Genomic DNA, 19,039 nt, shown 5'->3' on the forward strand with positions numbered 1-19,039 from the left:
TAAGTACAACCAAGAGACCTTTCAGCTGGGAATGCAAAAATTCTGGAAAGTAGTAATGTAGAAAAACATATATATTATGTCTACTCCTGTTTACTTTCTGAGGGCCTTGAGAACATCTGTGTATAGATAACACAGGTGTTTGGTAGACTTGGAGGGACCCTAAGGGACATGCTTAAGTTCCTTGCCTTGGTCCAGAGAAGATCAAAGTACAGTGAAGATCACAGTACGATGGCAAATCACACACGCATGAACCCTTGGTAGACCACTGGGAACAGCAGGATGGGGATCTTGTAGCATGAACTGGCTTAATGGCATCCGCGGCCACCCAGATACGTCTGCCCAGGTACTGCTTTGGGGATCCTCTGGTTAACAAGGTAATGGGAATAAGTTTACTCTTTGCATTTTAGCCATGGATCTATGATTGTTCCCTCTGCCTGACTGTGCTGACTCACACACAGCACTAATACCTTATTTACAAAACCATTACTGAAGAGCTTGCCAAGACCTCTGGTTTTGTTTTCTTGGTTAGTACTGCTACTTTTTTGGCTAATTCCCTAAGGAAACAAGTATGCAAAAGTATAGGCATCTCTCTGTCTCAGCTTCACTTCTCTCAGTCCCTTAGTAAGTTGTTTGCCCATTTTAGACACGTTCAGACAACGGAGGGAAATCCCCATTGCTGTGTTCAAACCTCTTAAGTTAGTAGTTCCCAGCTCCCAGGTCCATATATGTCCTACAACCTCATCCACTCCTCTTTTAAGCTAGCAAGGACAGAAGAAATCCATGGTTCAACCATATTATTTTTCTGACAAATAAGTGACCACAGAGTTTATTTTTATTACTGGTTTTTATTTAGTAATAGGAAAATTCATTCAATCCTGCTTTTCTGCTTTTTAAATCAATCCTTTTACACTCCGGGCTAACAAGAAACACCATTTAAAAAACGCTGATATGCTTCATCATGTTGCTCTTAGGGTTGTTATTCCACAGCATCACTTTGAGCGAGTCAGTAATGCTCATGCTATGTAGTTTTTCCTAGAATCCAGTCTGAATATTCAGCAACTTTGGTGTAGACTCCCGGCTGCCAGGGGCGAGCACATCCTTCACCCCAGCTGGTGATGCCCACCAGATACCACACCTCCTCATGCCTGCATGACAGTGGCCCTCCCGAATCTCCCTGTGTCACAGGAGAAAAAGAAAGAGCATGCAAGGAAGAGCCCTCATTAGTATTTCAACCTCAAAGAAAGCCTCGAATAAAATCAGCATCATTTAGTGTTAACACCAGCATAACTGCCTAGATTTCAATCCCTTTCACTTAATGTATGTAGCAGGTTTTCTGATTTTTTTGTAAACTGATTTCTAAATACTTTCTAGTCATTACAAATAATTTCTACTTACCATGAAAGTTCAAAACTACTAGCTTTCTTCCCCCTTTACTTGTCTGCATGCAGTGATTTAAAACCCAATGAAGACTATGTGTGCAAGTAAGAAAAACAGTAAATTTGGCAATGTTTTCTCTTATGGCTTTTTTTTAGTATGCAAATCTCAGTTCTCTACATGGTTTATCTTGTTTGAGTGACTTTCCCCATCAGGATAAAACACTTCTCTGTTTTCTTTTCCTATTCCTAAACCATCTTTCTGAACATAAGGTCTTTCGGTGTGGTTGTTGTAAGTTGTTAAGACAATAGCAAGCGTGTTATTTTTATAAAACAGCATCTCCATCTTCTGGTACACTGTATCAGATAAAGAAAACATAATTGGTATAGGGGAAATTTTTATTCCTAATTACTCAATATCAATAATAGTAATAGTAATAGTAACATTTTAACACAAAAATATTAACTGTTAAATGTTTACAGTGAAAACTATTTGGTAGAGAATTTAATCTTAATAATCAGAATACTTTCTTCTTGCATAAATTAGCTCAGAATATTTAAACTGATGGAAGTGCATGAGTTTACACTTGAGGGGAGAATTTGGCTCACTGAACTCACACTGTTGTGACATTTCCAATTCTAATAACAAACAGAGCAGTTTGCACAGGTTGTTTTTAGCCTTCTATTGGCCATGCATTTTAATAGCATTGCTAGCACCCTCCCTTCTGGTTTGTACAGGTGGATGCTTTAAAATAAGCTTTCAAGTACTGTATTTCATGTCTAGAAATAAAACACTACATAGGAAATCTGCTTTTATTGGAGAAATGCTTTGAGATGCTATATTTGCTCTCTTTGCATTTCTGATAGTCTGAAGGAATACTGTTTTATTCCACAAATGGTTGAGGTATCTATATATCCACACTCAGAGTTTCCTAGAATCTATCTCTAAAGGTTTCAGTGTGACATAAGAAATATTTTCCACATACCTTGATTTTCAGTGCTTCTGATAAGGAAAAGTGACAAGTTAATCAACAGCTCTACTGATAACCACGCTTTTCAAATAGCAATTAAAAATAATTACAGTATTCAATTATATATTTGAAAAAATGGTTAGAATATATAGCTATTGTTTTTCATTACCTTACAAGCATCCCTTCCACCTTCATCATAGCCAGCACAGATGACTTTGTCACCTATTCTGCGCTTCCGGTACCTTGCCTGGCATTCCTCTGTTGACATGAGGGGAATGGGAGCCTTCTGAAGAATATCTTGTACTCGACCTATGTAAAAGGCAATATGAGCAGAGAAAAGTTAAAATTAAACCTCCCCATAAACTGATACTACAAAGTGGGAGGTCACTGCTTCTAGTGTTGATAGATGACACCAATTTTCCTTTCTTTGTGTTACAAGCAATGTGAATTGTCTTCTAATTTGAATGCTTTTATAATGCCATTTTCTTTCTTATGACTGGACAAGCTTCAAAAATTCCTTGTGATTTGCAAGGAATCCTCATATGTGTATGGCTCTCAGGATATTGGTCCTTGCAGCACTGCCATTAGTATGCTTTTAGTAACTGTTATTTCCTGGTAAAGTGTTGCAGTAACATCGGAATCTCCCAGTTGCCAAATCTGTGCTCTTCTATGTCCTAGTACAGGATGGAGAAACTTGCACATAGAATAAATAAGACTATTTGAAAGCAGCCTTTTCTTAGAAATTAACAGAAGAAATTTGTCTATACAATATTTGCCTAAATTTGTTAGATTTCACATTGAACTCTAACCTTCAAATAGCTGTATAAAGGAAAAGATACTCTTTAAATAGGTATTTATCCACATAAACATATAAAGATGACATATAAAAATATAAATAAGTATATAGATGTAAAACCATACTTTGATAATAAGGAGCTTTTTGGCCTATCTCCATATAAAATCAGAGGAGCTCAAACCTCATCACTATCAAAACTCAAGTAATTGGCATTGTTTATAATTAATCTTGAGAATAATAAAAGCAACATACTTCAATCTCCGATTTCTAAAGTCATATGAATACAATCACATCAAAAAAAAGCATGGACTATGTGCAGGCTGTAATTCAAAACAGTTCAATGATAAGTTTGCTGTCTTTTTTCAGCTAGGACCATGAAAAGGGGTGTGCATTCCAGATATATACTGGATTTTACCAGTAGATTAATCTAGAATATAAGGAAAAATATTTGAGAGCTCGACAGGATATATTTAAAGTTGAATTCTCACATAGTTCAAATTAATGAATTGAACAATTTATAAAATTAATTCTTGTGTCAGAGTATGGAGTTATTTAATGATAATTTCTTATGTCTTTATGTTTTATGATGTCTTAATAGAAATAGATTCCAATTAAGAATAATATTACAATGCTCGTTTCTAATTAAGAATTATATTACAGTGCAACAATGGTACCTAAGAATAGAGCAGATTTTTTTTTTTTAAAAAGGGGGGTTGGGTTTTCTTCAAATACATGAATTTTACAAATACAAGAACTCACTGTTTAAAAATACTTTTCTGTACCTTTTTCCTTTCTGTAACCCCATCCAATTACCCAACAGTCAGTATAAAATACGTTAGCGTCTTCTTTTGATGGCAGGCAAATAGGTAGTTGAAGATCTAAAATACAATTAAAAGTATTAGTTTGACCAGCAGAGACAACTACAACAATAAGGCAAATAGGGTCAAATATGACCCCTGATGATAGACTCCAGGTTATGCTTTGTCCCTTATACTATATATCATTCCCATCACATAAATAAAAGCCACCCATTTTCTTTTCAAAGTCAACAAAATGAGATCCTCCTCAAACCCCTCTAACTGCATATTAAAGGAAGCCAGCCCAGGTGTCATGCACTGCCATAGCAATGCCAGCCCTGTGTCATCCTGCACATTTTCAGACTTCCTCTGCAATACACTACATACCAGTAAAATTCATAGGCTTAGCAAGTTTCATTAAAGCAATGTCATATCCAGCCTGTGCGTATTTATACTGAGGGTGAACAATAATCTCTTCCACTTTGAAGAAAGGTGTATCCTCATTTATTTCTGATTGTTTTAAAATACCAGCATAAACACGCCAACTGTTGGGATTCGCAAGACTGAGGGAAAAAGACAAACAGTCAGCCTGTGGCTAAAAATCTAACACAAGCCCTGAAGTAGTTAATGTGATTTTTTCAATTCATTCCAACACAATTTTTCTAGTAATGAAAATAGGGTTGGTAATATAAATTCAAGTAGTCTATTCTGACATTTATTAGTTGGGAAAATGACACTAGCCATGTAAATATAGATTAGAAAGTGTAATACCATAGACATATATGAAAGGTTTCAGCTAATCTTTATTATTCTAAGTTTATTTTCAGTAAGTTTAAGGGATATCTCATTGTGACATTCTACCTGCCATTAAGGCAACCTAGAAGTTTTGGTACATGCAATGAAGAAGATGCAAAAAGTGTCTTAAATAAACTCCAATATTTTTGAAGATTTTATATATGAATTCATAAATATTAGTTGGGCTTTAAAAATTCCAATTTAAAAAGTCTATTTTTATTGCTATTTTGCAAGTATATATTCTCCCTTTGCCTTTTACTATAATGGTAACTTCTACACTGGATAGTAGGTAAAGGATATTTTTATAGAGAGTTTTTTAGAAAGTTTACCCACTTTATAAAAGTTTGCCACTGGAGGCAAAATAATGGTAATATTATTCCATGAGGGAAAAAGTAATGAGAAACATACTACACTGCATCAGTAAAAATGCCTGATTTTGGATCATGATGCTGGGTCAACATTCTCTTCTTTCAATCCTTTTATCCATTACCTGTACTTTTTCTCCCATCAGACTGCATTGTAGACTTCCATTTCATTTTGTAAATGGCAGGATAATCTATTTTACAGGTGCTGACAATCTAACAAAGGAAATGGATCAACTACATGACAATTAAATCAGCCCTTCACAATGTAAACAACTTCACAACCCATATCTGATGGCAATTTGATTAACAATAGATCAGTTTATGCAAAATATCAGTCTTAGGTCTGACTGCTTTAAATCTGAAAATCTCCATTAAAAATAGGGTATTAATTCACTGGTTTATAAAATTTGGGGGATTAAAAACTGTTAAAATAAACCAAGACAATTGTGTTCTTGATGCTTCATGTAATGATCAGGTACCAGCAGCAGCCTAACTGGACTCAGAGATTTATGGTGTGTCCTGGTCAAAAAGGTTACACTGCTGAGAACCCTGCTGCTGAAACTATCAGATTAGTGGTACAGAAAAATCTCTGAGATAACTTATTTGAAATTTATGAAATGTAATAACCCAGCTACAGACTTTTCTTGATAGATTATATGGTATTACAATAAGAAAAAGCTCATATCTCATTAGAGTGCTTAAGGTTCTGTAAACATCTGCTGTCTGCTTTACAATTTTATCTTCTAGATTCATTAAAATAATTTAGCATCAGCGGTACAATACTATGTTACAAAGGGACAAAGTATGGAGTTCCAGCTACTTTAAGAAGATGAACTGTCTACCTGAAAAGTTCACCTTTTGGTTACATTAAAACCATTTGTTTTATTCTAGTTATCATTGTTATTATCTTGAAAGGTAGATCTCAATTTCTCTCACATGCGACTAAATTTTCGGGTTTATCTGTACGTTTACATTTAGGTCTCACCTCGTGACACAGTGAGCAGCTGTGAGAATCCACTGGTTGCTGATGATAGAGCCCCCGCACAGGTGTCTCTGACGAGACAACTTCACATGCAAGCTGACCTGCCATGGCCATTCCCCAGGGGAAGAGTCTGTCCCTCCGACAATCCTAATAGTTCTTGCAGAATGCTGCATACACACTACAGAAACAATTCAAAACTGAGCTTAGGGACAACTTGCACTCACCAAAGAAAAATGACGATGAGATTACTGCTGATCACTGAATAAGGACCATCTATTGAGAAGAAGGTGATACATGATACATTCTAATCCCTTTATGATTTACGATCATAAAGCCTATTTAAACCAAATTCACAGTGCTACTGCTGGTGTTTACAATGTGCAGACCTGGCTGACTTCACTTTTTCAGGACACTCCAACTTCACAAGGTGACCCATTGGGACAGTGCAACCAATTCAGTGCAACCACTTTAAAAAAAAAAAAAATTGTTTGGCCCCCTATACTGAAATCAGTGAAGCACTGGCTTTCTTGCATGAAAGAAGTTTTACTTACCAGTACTGGCTTTTTTTTTACATAATCTTAGTGAATATCCAGAGATCCTTCCTGGCCCATGCACTATTTTGACTGGAGATCCATTTGAGGACATTCTTAGGTGACACTCACACTTTCTGTCAATGAATTAATGCAAAGACTTAGTTTGTACTTTTTTAACGCAGAACACTTCCATTACCCTCTCACCACCTCTGCAGAATGATTATCTCAGCAATCTTTGAACATTTTAAAAAATATATCTCACCTTTCGTCATTGCATGAATCTTGGAGGGGAAAGTAGGTAAAAAATTGGCAGCGGATCATGTCTGTGCAAACCTGCTGACAAGCTCTGTGTCCTTTAGTATAAGTGACATTAAGTTCATCTCCAAAAAAATCCATATGCGTGTAAGTGCGAGAATTGCAGGCTGTAAGAATGAGTGGAGTCCAAGCATCAGAATTAATTAATTTAATTCAAAATTAGTATTTTTATTGTAATTTATTGTTTACCAGGAAAAGATCTTCTGCAATTTAGGAGACCAAAGCCTGATGCAGCATTTTCTCGTGATATAAGTGCCTCTGGTATCCCACTTGTTGATGTCTTCAGAAGGCAAAGATTTCTAAAATGAAATATTTTTTACAATAACTAAATCTGTTATCACATCTTAAAAATAATTGTTTAGGTACTGGTAAGAGAAGTTTCTTTCTTAAATATGCTTTTTTCTCACAAGTCTCAATCTGTAAAAGTATTTAACATGAAAATGCATTCACTAAGTTCACTAGTTCACACTTAATTGAGGCAGGTTTCATAGTACTGTGAAATGGCATATAACTGTGCTACTAAAGGTTATACAGTATTTATACATATGTAGAAGAGTGAGTTTAGGTGATGCACGCCATCTCAGCTTTGCTTCTCACCGGAATTCCTTTGAAACTTTATTCTTCTAGTTTGTGTATGAAAGAAGGAAGACAAATAGAGATATTTCTAAATTTCACTGAAAAATTTTTTCAGGTAAATAAATTTATCCTGCCTGGAAACCATATGACTCTTTTAACAATGTCATAAAATTCAGCTTTAAGTCATTAAAGCAGTCTGGAGGCTCACAGTATTTTTGATGACCTTTTGGGATTAAGACCAGATATGCAACCACAATACAAAAGCCCTTATCGTATTGGAAAAGAGATGAAATGCGCACAGGAAATTATAAACTTATGAAAAAAAAACCATAAAAAGCTGTGTTTTACTGCAAATAGCCTTTTAACATAAAATTTCTCAAATTTCAGAAATTAGTGTTTAAAAAAGAGACTTTCTTTTTAAAAAATAAATTTTAAAAAATCTACATAGATAATTACATTTGATTGTCATATTCACCTTTGGGATTCTATTTCCCATTTCCTGGTAAAGAATGTAAAGAACAAGCACTTTGGAAAATATGTGCAAATAGTTTGGCAGACAGAAATATCAGGAGTGAAAAAACTTGTAATATTAATTCCTGAAAACTCTTGATCATCAAAAATGTCCATTTGACAATCTGTATAAAACAAGAACAAAATATAAAAAATCCAAAGACTTTGTTATGTCATCAGAATACTGAGATTTACAAATTATTCATTTCTATCTTTATTCCCATTTCCCTTCCATGATTGATAAGATGGAAAGATAACACAACATTTTAACCAAAAACTGTTTCTCAAGAACATTTTTGAATATGTAAACTCATAGAGAGTACTACTGAGGAGGCATAATGTTCATACAGAAAAAAAGAGAAATTATGTGATACAGTACAGATTTGCTAATCTAATAGGGAAAGCTTTAAATTAATTTTAAACGGGTATATCTAACAGGATCATGGGAAAACTAGAGGAAAAATAATAGAATGATCCTCTTCATACTTTAGCTTTTACTGTTTGAAAAGCAGGCAGAATAAGTAGGACTTCTGTATATTCTGCCCTCTGACATGACCAAAATAGCACAACAGAGGCTTGGCAGGATAATTCACATAACTAGACTGTGGATATAGAAGTTACAGGAAGTACTAGCATGTTTAGAAAGAAATTAATTAGTTGCCTTCTCCAGAGACATACTTCCAGTCCTAGTTAGAATCCTAATGCAACAATAAAAAGAGAAAAAAAGGAAGCACCAGCACAGTGGACGTTTCTTGAACCAATTAAGCTGTAAAGATGGTAAAAATAGTGAAAAGATCCAAAAGACAGGACTTGGTGGCAGCAGAAAACTTCAGCTGTTGAGAAAGTACAGCAACCAAGTCAACACTACCCAGTTTGTTATAGATATACATACTGGAACATCTTACCAGAAAATAAAAAAAAAAGAAAGGGAGAGGTAGAGCTTAATGTGACTTCTATTAATTTCATGAGGTTTTCAGAAAACATAAGCATGAAGGGACAACAATACTGGGTAGTAATTACACAATAAGAACAGTAAGAAAATAAAACCAGCAATCCATAAAATAAGTCAATTAACTCTGACAATTAGTGGATAAGACCCCTTGTTAAGTGGAAATGGCGTTCAAGAAATGGACAGTTTCTAAAGAAAATTATATTTAAAGCACAACTGTGTATCTGAAAGTTTGGGAAGCTAACTCATGATCTAAAGGATCACGTTCAGTGATCATTTGTTCAATATGAAATGACCTCAAGGAAGGCACCTTGCAAAGGGCAGAAATACAGAACTATTGCTATAATAGTATGTGTGTGCAAGGACAAAGTCGGAAAGGCAAAGGCATAAAATGAATGGCCACACAGGAAGGAATAAACTAAATAAAGTCAGAAAAATACTAGAACAAATATTCAAATAAACCCATTTCAGATATTTACAAAACAACAAGGCAGAAGATGGTACTGAGTTTTTATGACTACATTTGACAAATCTCCATCTGGACAGGTACAGTTGATCTGTCTTGGATTAGGACAGTTGACCTCCTTAGATGACCTCTTGATCCAACAGCACTATCTAGGCTTCTATGACCACATAATTTATTTCTTCTCTCTCTCTGCTCTTGCTTCACTCACAAAACACAGAGAGTAAGGAAAGACATGTAGGAACAAGATTGACTTTCACATGCTGTTGTAGTTTAACCCCAGAGAGCAATCAAGCCCCACACAGCCACTCGCTCACTCCCGCACCAGTAAGACTGGGGGGAGAATCGGAAGGGTAAAAGCTAGAAAACTCGTGATTTGAGATAAAGACAGTATAATAGGGAAAAGCCACACTGGGTGCCAAAAAAGAACTGCGGTGGGTTGACCTTGGTTGGATGCCCACCAACTTACTTTATTACTCCCCCTTCACAGCTGGACAGGGGAGAGAAAATAAGATGGAAAATGACTCGTAGGTTTAGACAAGGTGGTTTACTAAAGCAGAAGGAAAAGTTTGTGCGTGCACAAGCAAGAGAAAAAACCCAGTAATTTTATTCTCTTCTTCCTACCAGCGAGGGATGTTCAGCCGCTTCCCAGGAAGCAGGGCTTCAGCACATGTAGCGGCTGCTCAGAAAGGCAAACATTGTAAATAACAAATGTCCCTCCCTTTCTCCCCCTTTTCTTAGCTTTTTTATTTCAGCGGACACCATATGGTATGAAATATCCATTTGGTTAATTTGGGTCAGCTGGCCTGGTTGTGTCCTCTCCCAGGATCTCACCCACGTCCAGTCCCTTGATGGGGAGGTGGAGAATGCTGGAGAGACAGTGCTGATGCTGTGCCAGCCTTGCCCAGCAGTAGCCAAAACACTGGTGTGTTATCAACATCTTTCTAGCTACCAGTGCAAAGCACAGCACTGTGAGGGCTGTTGTGGGAAAACGAACTCCATCTCAGCCAGACACAATACGCATGCTTTGAGAAATTCAGATTATTTGTGATGGATCATTACAACCATGTAATCACTGTCATAAACCATAAATGTCTTTGATGAAGTCTCATATAGCTTTTGATTTACTTTTTTTACTTAAAATTCTATTGTTTGCAGATATGCTACAGTCCCCCCATTCTTCTCAAAGTTTGTGAGTAGGACCCTCCTGAGTACTGTGATTTTTCTTCTAATCATGAATGACTGTCTTTCTAGTATATCTTAAAGCAAGAGTTTGGCAAAAATAAAAAATATTGCCTCTATTCTATCCCATACTCCTAGGGAGGGAATAGCTACATTGTTTTCTTCTCTTTGCAAAACTTTTTCTTCCTTTTTTTATTCTTTACAGTTAATTTTTTATGAACTGTCTTAATTGCTAAGATCTGAACAAAACTGATTTTTTTCAGTAGCTTCCAAAGATTATTCCTACAGTAGGATTAGCAGAGTCTGAAGAAAATGCATTGGTATAGAAAAAAAATATATTGATATAGTCTCTACAAAATGTGATTTATATGGGAAAACTAGATTATGTGTGAGCTAAAGAAGGTATAATTCACACTGTTTGATTTTAGACTCTTGAGACTTTTGCCTTGGTAATGATTGCAGGAAAAAGCACAGACTTTGTGTTTTCATACAAATCACCCACAAAATGCATAATATATCCCTTCATATTAGCCAGCTGTATTAGAAAGCTGCAGGTTTTCATTTAAAATTTTCAAGTGCATACAGAGTATAGAAACAGAATTTAGAAAGCTTTATATTCCTTTCTGATTTTGACTTTGATATACCTGATACAAAAATAACATACAATTTCATCAAGCTAATTGTATGAAAGAATTCTTTAGACCTTTAAAACAGGCTACTGTTTCTGTAAGATAAATGATTATATGGAAAAATTAAAAAGAGATGAACCTCCTTTGTGCCTTACAAACTACATTTGTAAGGATAAGACTATATCAGAATTATTCTACACAATGAAACATTTATACATGTCAGTGATAGACTGCATTTCGTCATCCATAACCCTTAAAACTAAACTGAATCAGAGATTTTAAATAGTTACCTAATTCAGAAAGCTGGCACGGCTTTAAAGAGAATCCAGACACAACCTCATCAAGCACCTTTATGTTGGTTGGAGTTCCAACACTGGTATGTTTCAAGAAGCATTTTTTACTGAGTGATAAGGAATAAAGAAAGTGGTAAGAAAACAGGCCTTCTTCCTTGGACTAAATCATCCTCCTGGATCTATAATTCCTATCATGGTGCATGGTCCAACCCCCAGAACAGGCTTCAAATTATGAATGTTTAACTTGCAAATTCGAGCAGATCAAGAGCTCAAAAATAAGCTTGATAAAAATTAAATAATTTCTCTGGCTGCTCTGATGATGCTGTTTTCAGAACAATAAGCAGAGCAAGATTTAACAGAGCAATAATGTTGCACACGTAACAATATAATTTGCATTTCAGTATCTCCAGACAATTTTAAATTTTTTCAGTGCAATAATAATCAAGTTTGTCTTTCTCACCAATGAACAAATGAAAGCTAACTGACTAAAGATATTTTCCTACCTGTAAGTGTGAATAAACATTGCAAGGAGGAATAAAATTAATATCCTTGAGTAATTCTTGCACCATAGACTGCTCTGAGATTTACTCTACTAAAGCACAGTGCTGTCCAAGGAAATGGATCCAACCTGTATTTACCAAAAGCTTGCATTGTGAAATGTTTCTGAGGCATATGTAAAAAAATGGCAATGCTTGTCATTGGTACATCTTTTTTGACACTCTTGATAGCTATCAGCCGTAGCAATATCATAAATCTTCCCTTCCATATCCAGTCCTACATGGACATCTGGGCTGCAGGCTGTGAAGAAAGAGAGACCAAGTTCTGAAAATGTACTTCTATTCTTTACCCCATCCCGTACCTCAAATTGCCCAAAAGATAGTTTGTGTACAAACACAGCCCTCATAATCCACATTCTACATCCCACACTCACTTCAGTTACATCACACTTCATACATACTTCTAGTATTAAATTAGAAACATAGGTTTAGCATAGTATCACATGGCAAACTGTCAGACTTTGACAGTGCCTCTGCCTACATGAGAGAGGGGCTCTAACCAATGTGGTTGACTGAGAGCAAATTGATATTCAGCAAAGTAAGAACTTGAGATTAATACTAAAACATACTTTCCCAGTTCCAAATTCACAGAGCAGTTTAAATGGCAAATTCTGTCCTTATAAGCAACAAACATCTCCAATTTGAGCCAGAATATTTAATTTACACTTCACAGAGGGAGAATTGGGACTGTGGAGTTTGAAATGCAGGTCATTGAGTTCTCTTCAAAGAACATAAGTCAGCCAAAGATTGGAGCCATTTTTAAATAAATATGGAAAGATTTTCACTGTAGTGACATTAGTCTGATTCTAGAGTAACTACAGCGATATTAATTAGTCTAAATAGCATAAAGAATAACATCTCACTGAAATCTCTTCTTCTGGGTCAAAGCTACTCAGAAATATAAGCACGACAGGATATTGGCAGGAAAGGGCTTTTAAAAGACCTGACTGCTCTGAAAGGCAAGTGGCAAACTAAAGCAAGCACAACTTATTTTATAATAGCTGCAATGGAGAACTCACATAAAAACCCATTTAGTCCTGCCTGCCACATTGAGGCACTATACCAACAAAACTAAAGAACTAGCCTGACATCCATAAGACACTATTTGTCCTCATAGACAGGAAGTGAATATTCTTCCTTATTCTCTTTTTCTAAAATACCATGCTATGCTTAAAGCTCCTTTTGATGACATCATTATTACAGCGCAAGTTTAAAGCCTATCTAAACCAAGAAATTTATTAGGCTTTAAATATGCTTGGGGATAACTCAAAGACACGGCATGCTGAAACCAAGACTTCATGTACAGCACACATACACTAAAAGATGCAGCTGCTAATAAATTACTACACAGAATCATGAAGGTACAAACATCACATTGTGACAATGCACTTCTGCTTTCCTGGGCATCTGCACCTCAGAGTTATAAAACAGGGCCACACATGTCATATGAGCAGCTTTCAGGAGTGGAATTGTAGTAGTAAAATAGTCTTTAGAACTGGAGTCAGCAGCTAAAGCCTGCATTCCCATCTGCCTCTAGCAAATGAAACAGTCACGTCATCTGGGGAGCCTCAGTGGTAGATAGTTGGGCCTGAAGGCTAAAACCAGTGGAGTTTTTTGACATTTGTGTTTGAAAGCAATCTGGCAAAGACCATACAAATCACTGCTTGGCTGCTTCCCTGATTCTATTACTCTTTACAAAATGCTAATTTTTTAACAGCTGCCACCCAATACACAGCATAAAGTACATGCATGTGAATAACCATATCTTACCACTAATTTGGATGCTACACTGTTTTAAGGAATGTCCAGAGATAGCTCCTTCCATATCCACTTTCGGCAGCATTTCTGTATCACTGTCTTTTAAATAGCAGGAAAACCTGTGTTTTAAAATGCAGCAATTAATGGCTTTTATAGTACAACACAGACTTTCATAATTGTTTCTCAGGTGAAATGCAGGCTCTCCAACATCCCCCTATATTAAAACATTGACATGTATAATTGGAAGAAAAATAGGGTAGAGACACATATGCTTTCTTGGTACTGGTGGCAGACGACAATACTTCGTGTATGTGGGAGCTCCAAAAGGTCTCAATAAGGCGAGAAGCAGAGCCCAGGGTTTGGAGGACAGAAGTGCACTGGGCATAGAGAGGAAGGACAACCTCATTCTCTCAGGCTAAAGAAGTTCTTATTTGTGAGAAAAATATGCTAAATAGAGAGGGTGGGGAACAGTAGAGGGGACCACTGGAGATGTGAAATTACTCACACTGTCTCTGAATAATAAATCTGTGGCACAAAGGAGGGAGTGCAGAGTCACTTCTGTTTCCTTGAAAGGGTCGGTATGTGAGTGTGAAAAATTGGGTATTGTCAAATTTAACCTTCTGAATTCAAGCAATTAGTCTAAGATCTCAGTTTTAGAGATACATGACACAGTGTTCCATGGCAACCCTGTATCTTTCCCTGCGTGCCTGTGTTCTGTCAAAATGTTACCAAGTTTCTAAATTATCACAGGAGGCCAGCAAAATAGACATGTACATGAACATCCTACCTTTTTGCAGGATCTTTAGTCCATGTTGCTGGCAAATAGGTGAAGAACAGACAAGTAGGATGGTAAGTACACACTATTTGGCAGTAATTGGCACTCGGTGTAAAAAACGTAGTGAGGTCTCCACCTTGGAAGTATGTATTTTCATAGATCTGAGTCACACATTCTGATGCAGAATAACAAAACGTGTCAATTATTAGAGATGGGAGCATGCAGTTCAGCAGTAGAGGATGAAGCCACTGCTCCTCTTTGTCATGGACCTGGCTTTTAAGAAAGTCTTTTGGCAGGAAAAGTGGGTAAGGGGGGTGAGTAGTACAGTTCCTCTGAGAATATCATCTTTGCTCCCCAGCAGAAATAAAACTCCCTGGGGTGTCTCCCCCCATTCCCTGCCTCATACCCAATGCTGGAGCAGGGCAGCTTGAGCCAAGGCAGAAACCCAAGCAGCAGGATAGGCCATATCTGCATGGCAGATAGGGAAAGTACCATCGCATGGCAGATCTCAGGAGTAGCAGAAGCCTCTTCTGAGAGAGACCACCATTACGAGGAAAACGAGGAGGAGGAAATGTAGAGACCAAAAAGATTTAGGAACTTTTATGTAAAGACAGTCCTATTTTGTTCAGTGATGCTCTGAGGCCAGAGTCCCAGGCGGTGCCACTGTACACAGCCTCAATGACTCAGAGCATTTCATAAACCTTCTGCTCCCTCACACTTCACCTTGAACCCCCTAACTTGCTTTACAATGAAGAAAATACTGTTTCAGGAGTAGCATCTCAGAATGGTCCAGAATAAAAATGAGCTCAACTATGACCATGCATCTGCAGGAATATTGAACTCTGAATGACCTACTGAACTCTGTAATGACAACCACTCACACTCCAGAGCCATGCAACAAAGGTACCTAAGCAGCAACCCGCTCCCATCTTTCAAAATGAAGGCACTTGTAAGATCTCCATGTTAAAACACATAAGAAAACTGTCTTTGCACAGGAAACCACTCTCTTCTCAAATTTGCCCTCCAAAAGAAGTAGCAAACCAGCAAATATGCCAATTTTTATTCCTGTATCTACAAAAGTGCTTTTTCTCAGCTAAAAGATAAAGAAAAAATAATGTAATTTTACAGACTGGGAGGAAAACCTAACCGAAGACATTTTATCTACTGGTTTAATCTGTTACTACAGAGCAATCATAATGTATCAAACACTATTTAAAATGAAAATAAACAGAACTATCATATTGGACTTTATAGTTTTAAAATATTACAAGTGGATTTTATTTGTTAATGTGATTATAAACTATACATAGGCAATTCTATGTTTCCTGCACATAAGTAAAATATACACTTTAAAAAAAAAGGAAAAAGCAAGGAATTACTAGACAATGTGCTAGATATCCTAATATTTTTCAAAGCTGAATTTCTTATTAATAAAAATTTATACTTTATAAATATCCATATTTTTCTGGTATGTATACTTCCAAGATATTTCTCTAAAAATTGGTAATTGTTGTTCTCAGTAGAATTTCTTTGCCCAACTTCATCATTAACAGAAAAGCATTTTCTACTCCAAGAATACTCTAACTGCATTCTATTTGCTGTATCAGATATTTTGGATCTTATTTATCTTCTTCTAGTGTAAATTAACACACAAAAATTTTATTTATGCTGTAAAACTATGCACCATGTAGAACTATGCCAGTTCTGAACACGCTAATTTAATAAAAATGTTTTCTAGCCCTCAGAAATTTTCCAAGATTTTAGTTTTGCTGAGATTTAAAGCCAGGAAAAATATTTTCTTAAATAATACTACATTTATCAAAGAGATTTTGCTAAAAAGCTGTTACCTAATTGTTGTCTGAGAAAACGGGTAATACATTACTGAACTTAACTTGTGTCAGGCCTTAGTTATAATTTATCAGCAAAAGGAATTTCAGAGAAATATAATGCAATTTTTGTAGTTTAACTTTTGCTAACTGGACAAAGTAAATCATTAACACAGACTGAAAAAAATGTACAATTATCAATTTTCCAGAGTACCAAGAGAATTCTAAAAACCATTTACAACAAAACAACTGGTTTTGGAGTTATTCACTGTTATTGCAATAGTCTTTCAAGCACAATGGTACATAGGTGTTACATAGATACTTTTTACATGAGTAATTTCACACAAAGGCAACATGTGAGTATCACTGAAGTTGGTGGGGTTTGCTTATTCAAAAAAAATAAAAAAGGATGTTAGTTCTGAAGCTCAGCTGGTGTCTCACAGTGAGGCTGCCCATCAGTCCTGCCTCCTACCTGAGGGTAGCATCTGGGGAAAGGTCTGAGGCTCCTTTGCAGCCAGGAAGCGGCAGATAGTGAGAGCTAACCCAGCACTGCCACACTGAGCCTACAGCAGCCAGCACACATTACTGCAATGGGGGTGGCAGGACAGGATCGGTAAAGCCCCATTAGAAAGTTCCATGTCAGATAACAGGGTTATGCGAGTTACCCAAAGTTAACTAAGCACAACCCAGCAGAATCAAAACAGCTCTCTCAGGACCAGACTGTAGTTATCATCTCCCCACCTATAAGAGTTGTGTTACCCTGTGTGTCAATCTCAGAAATTATAGATTCACTTACCACTGTAAACAGAAGCAAGTAAGAAAATGAAATTAAAAGTCCGATAAATCCAAATCATCCTAAAAAACACAAAATTATTATTTAGGATGTGTTAAATAAAGGGTGTATAACTAGTTTTATAAGGCACCCCAAAGCGTAACACTGATTTACAATTGTACTGTTTCACCATTAATTCAATATTACTTTGAAATTTACAAATTACAGCTGTGATATACAGTTTTGGTATATCTAAAGTAGTAAGAGTAACAAAAGTTATCCCTTTACTTATGCTTATAAGCAACAAAGCTTATAAGCACTTCAAGAATTTCAACTTTTTTTAACAGCAGAATATTTATTCTTGCTTAGACTGGGAGCAATATTACATTGAAATGATATTACTAATCCTGACTCTCCTGATAGTTTAGTAGACACTGTTATCCCCATAGCAAACAAATTACTCACACTCACTTCTTCTGGTATATGCTATATGAATTCTAAACCCTTTCTTTTCACATGCAACAACTTAAGCTATGAAATAGTCAAATAAATTAACCACACAAGTCATAAATATTTCAACATACACTGTCTTGTTGCTATGAAAACCTTTCACTGAATACCAGTTTCAATAACAATTACATACCTGACCATACAGTAGGTCTGGATGCATGGGTAAAGTTTATGCTCTACTAAAAAAAAAAAAGAAGAAGTCCACACTTCGTGTTAAATATTACTGTGCCTGCAATGGTGACTTATCTTTAATATTTACTTTGAACGGGTACCTTACCTTTTCTGTCGATAGTTACTGAACTTGGGACCCATTTTCAGAACATCCATCATCCACACTGCACTGAAATAGATGTTCTGGTTTTACAACAGCTGAGCATCTGCCTCTTTCATAGCATTTTAAATAAAAGGCAAATCTCTGATTCAGAACAGTCAGAGTATCTGCTGCTAGCACAGGAACCCACATAAACAAGGAACCAGATCTGTCTCAAGAGTAAATCCTGACCTGGGGGAGCTGGAGTGGGGGAATCTACATGAAATTAGTCAGACTAGTAACTCAGACCCAAGTAAACAACACCATTATGAAACTACAGCAGCTGAGGACAGAATCATCACCTATATTTTCTTATTAGTACATCATTTTCTTGAGGTACTCCCTCGACAAACACAGATATATACTTCAACTATGTGCTCTTAACATCATTTCAAGTTCTCATTCCTCCTTTTCAATTCCTCCTCCACAGAAATTATCCTGTCTACATCTTCCAAGTAATTTCACTGTCGGCCTTTCCACACTCCTGTTTTTGCTGCTAAATTCAACAAAGAGTGTCTTCAGTTTGCCAGAAAGCAGAAAAAACACAAGCCTCTTTGCAGATATATGAAATATAAATACAAGTAGTCAAACTTAATTTCTAGCTTATCTGAATCACTTGTTTTGATTTCTATTATTCTTTTTAATACGTGTTAAAAGCCAAAAAAAAAATCTTTCAAATCTGAGAAAAAAAAAAAAAGAAAAAAAGGTGGTTTTTTTCACAGTGAAACTGCCTAAGGAATGGCTCTTCCTTTCTCCCCAGTCTTTTTTAGTCTTTTCTTTTAAATCGAATATGGAAAAGACAGACATATATACTCAACTCAGAAAGTATCAAGATCAAAACATTCCACCCAACTATGACCCTTTTGAGCATCCTGATGATTGAAATCACTTCTCCATGATTCAAGGGCCAGCAAGGTCTACAACTCCTCCTTATAGAAGAACTGTCTCAGATAAAGTCTTCATACTCTCCCACGTATGAATTTGCTTTGCCCTGACAGGCTT

General features: G+C 36.2%; 1 protein-coding gene across 13 annotated transcripts; it reads right to left on the bottom strand.

Moving 5' to 3' along the window:
- Nucleotides 1-829: 829 nt before the first annotated feature.
- Nucleotides 830-18,205, bottom strand: LOC116786294 (coagulation factor XI-like). Of its 13 annotated transcripts, none has more exons than XM_032686767.1 (15): nt 17,861-18,139; nt 17,242-17,300; nt 14,632-14,659; nt 13,857-13,963; nt 12,168-12,327; nt 11,527-11,636; nt 7,979-8,138; nt 7,117-7,226; nt 6,875-7,034; nt 6,631-6,746; nt 6,083-6,257; nt 4,325-4,500; nt 3,923-4,018; nt 2,514-2,653; nt 830-1,174 (listed from the first exon to the last, which is right to left on the bottom strand). In XM_032686767.1, exons 1-15 carry the CDS (start codon nt 17,866-17,868, stop codon nt 1,019-1,021), a joined length of 1,761 nt encoding a protein of 586 aa, XP_032542658.1. In that variant the 5' UTR covers nt 17,869-18,139; the 3' UTR covers nt 830-1,018. The 13 variants fall into 13 exon arrangements, 10 of the variants coding, with proteins under 10 accessions (XP_032542658.1, XP_032542657.1, XP_032542659.1 ...); XM_032686766.1 differs by having other exon boundaries at nt 14,632-14,794; nt 17,861-18,138; XM_032686768.1 differs by lacking the exon at nt 14,632-14,659 and having other exon boundaries at nt 17,861-17,932.
- Nucleotides 18,206-19,039: the final 834 nt, after the last annotated feature.

The sequence above is a fragment of the Chiroxiphia lanceolata genome, chromosome 4, assembly GCF_009829145.1.
Source record: "Chiroxiphia lanceolata isolate bChiLan1 chromosome 4, bChiLan1.pri, whole genome shotgun sequence".
NCBI lineage: Eukaryota > Metazoa > Chordata > Aves > Passeriformes > Pipridae > Chiroxiphia > Chiroxiphia lanceolata.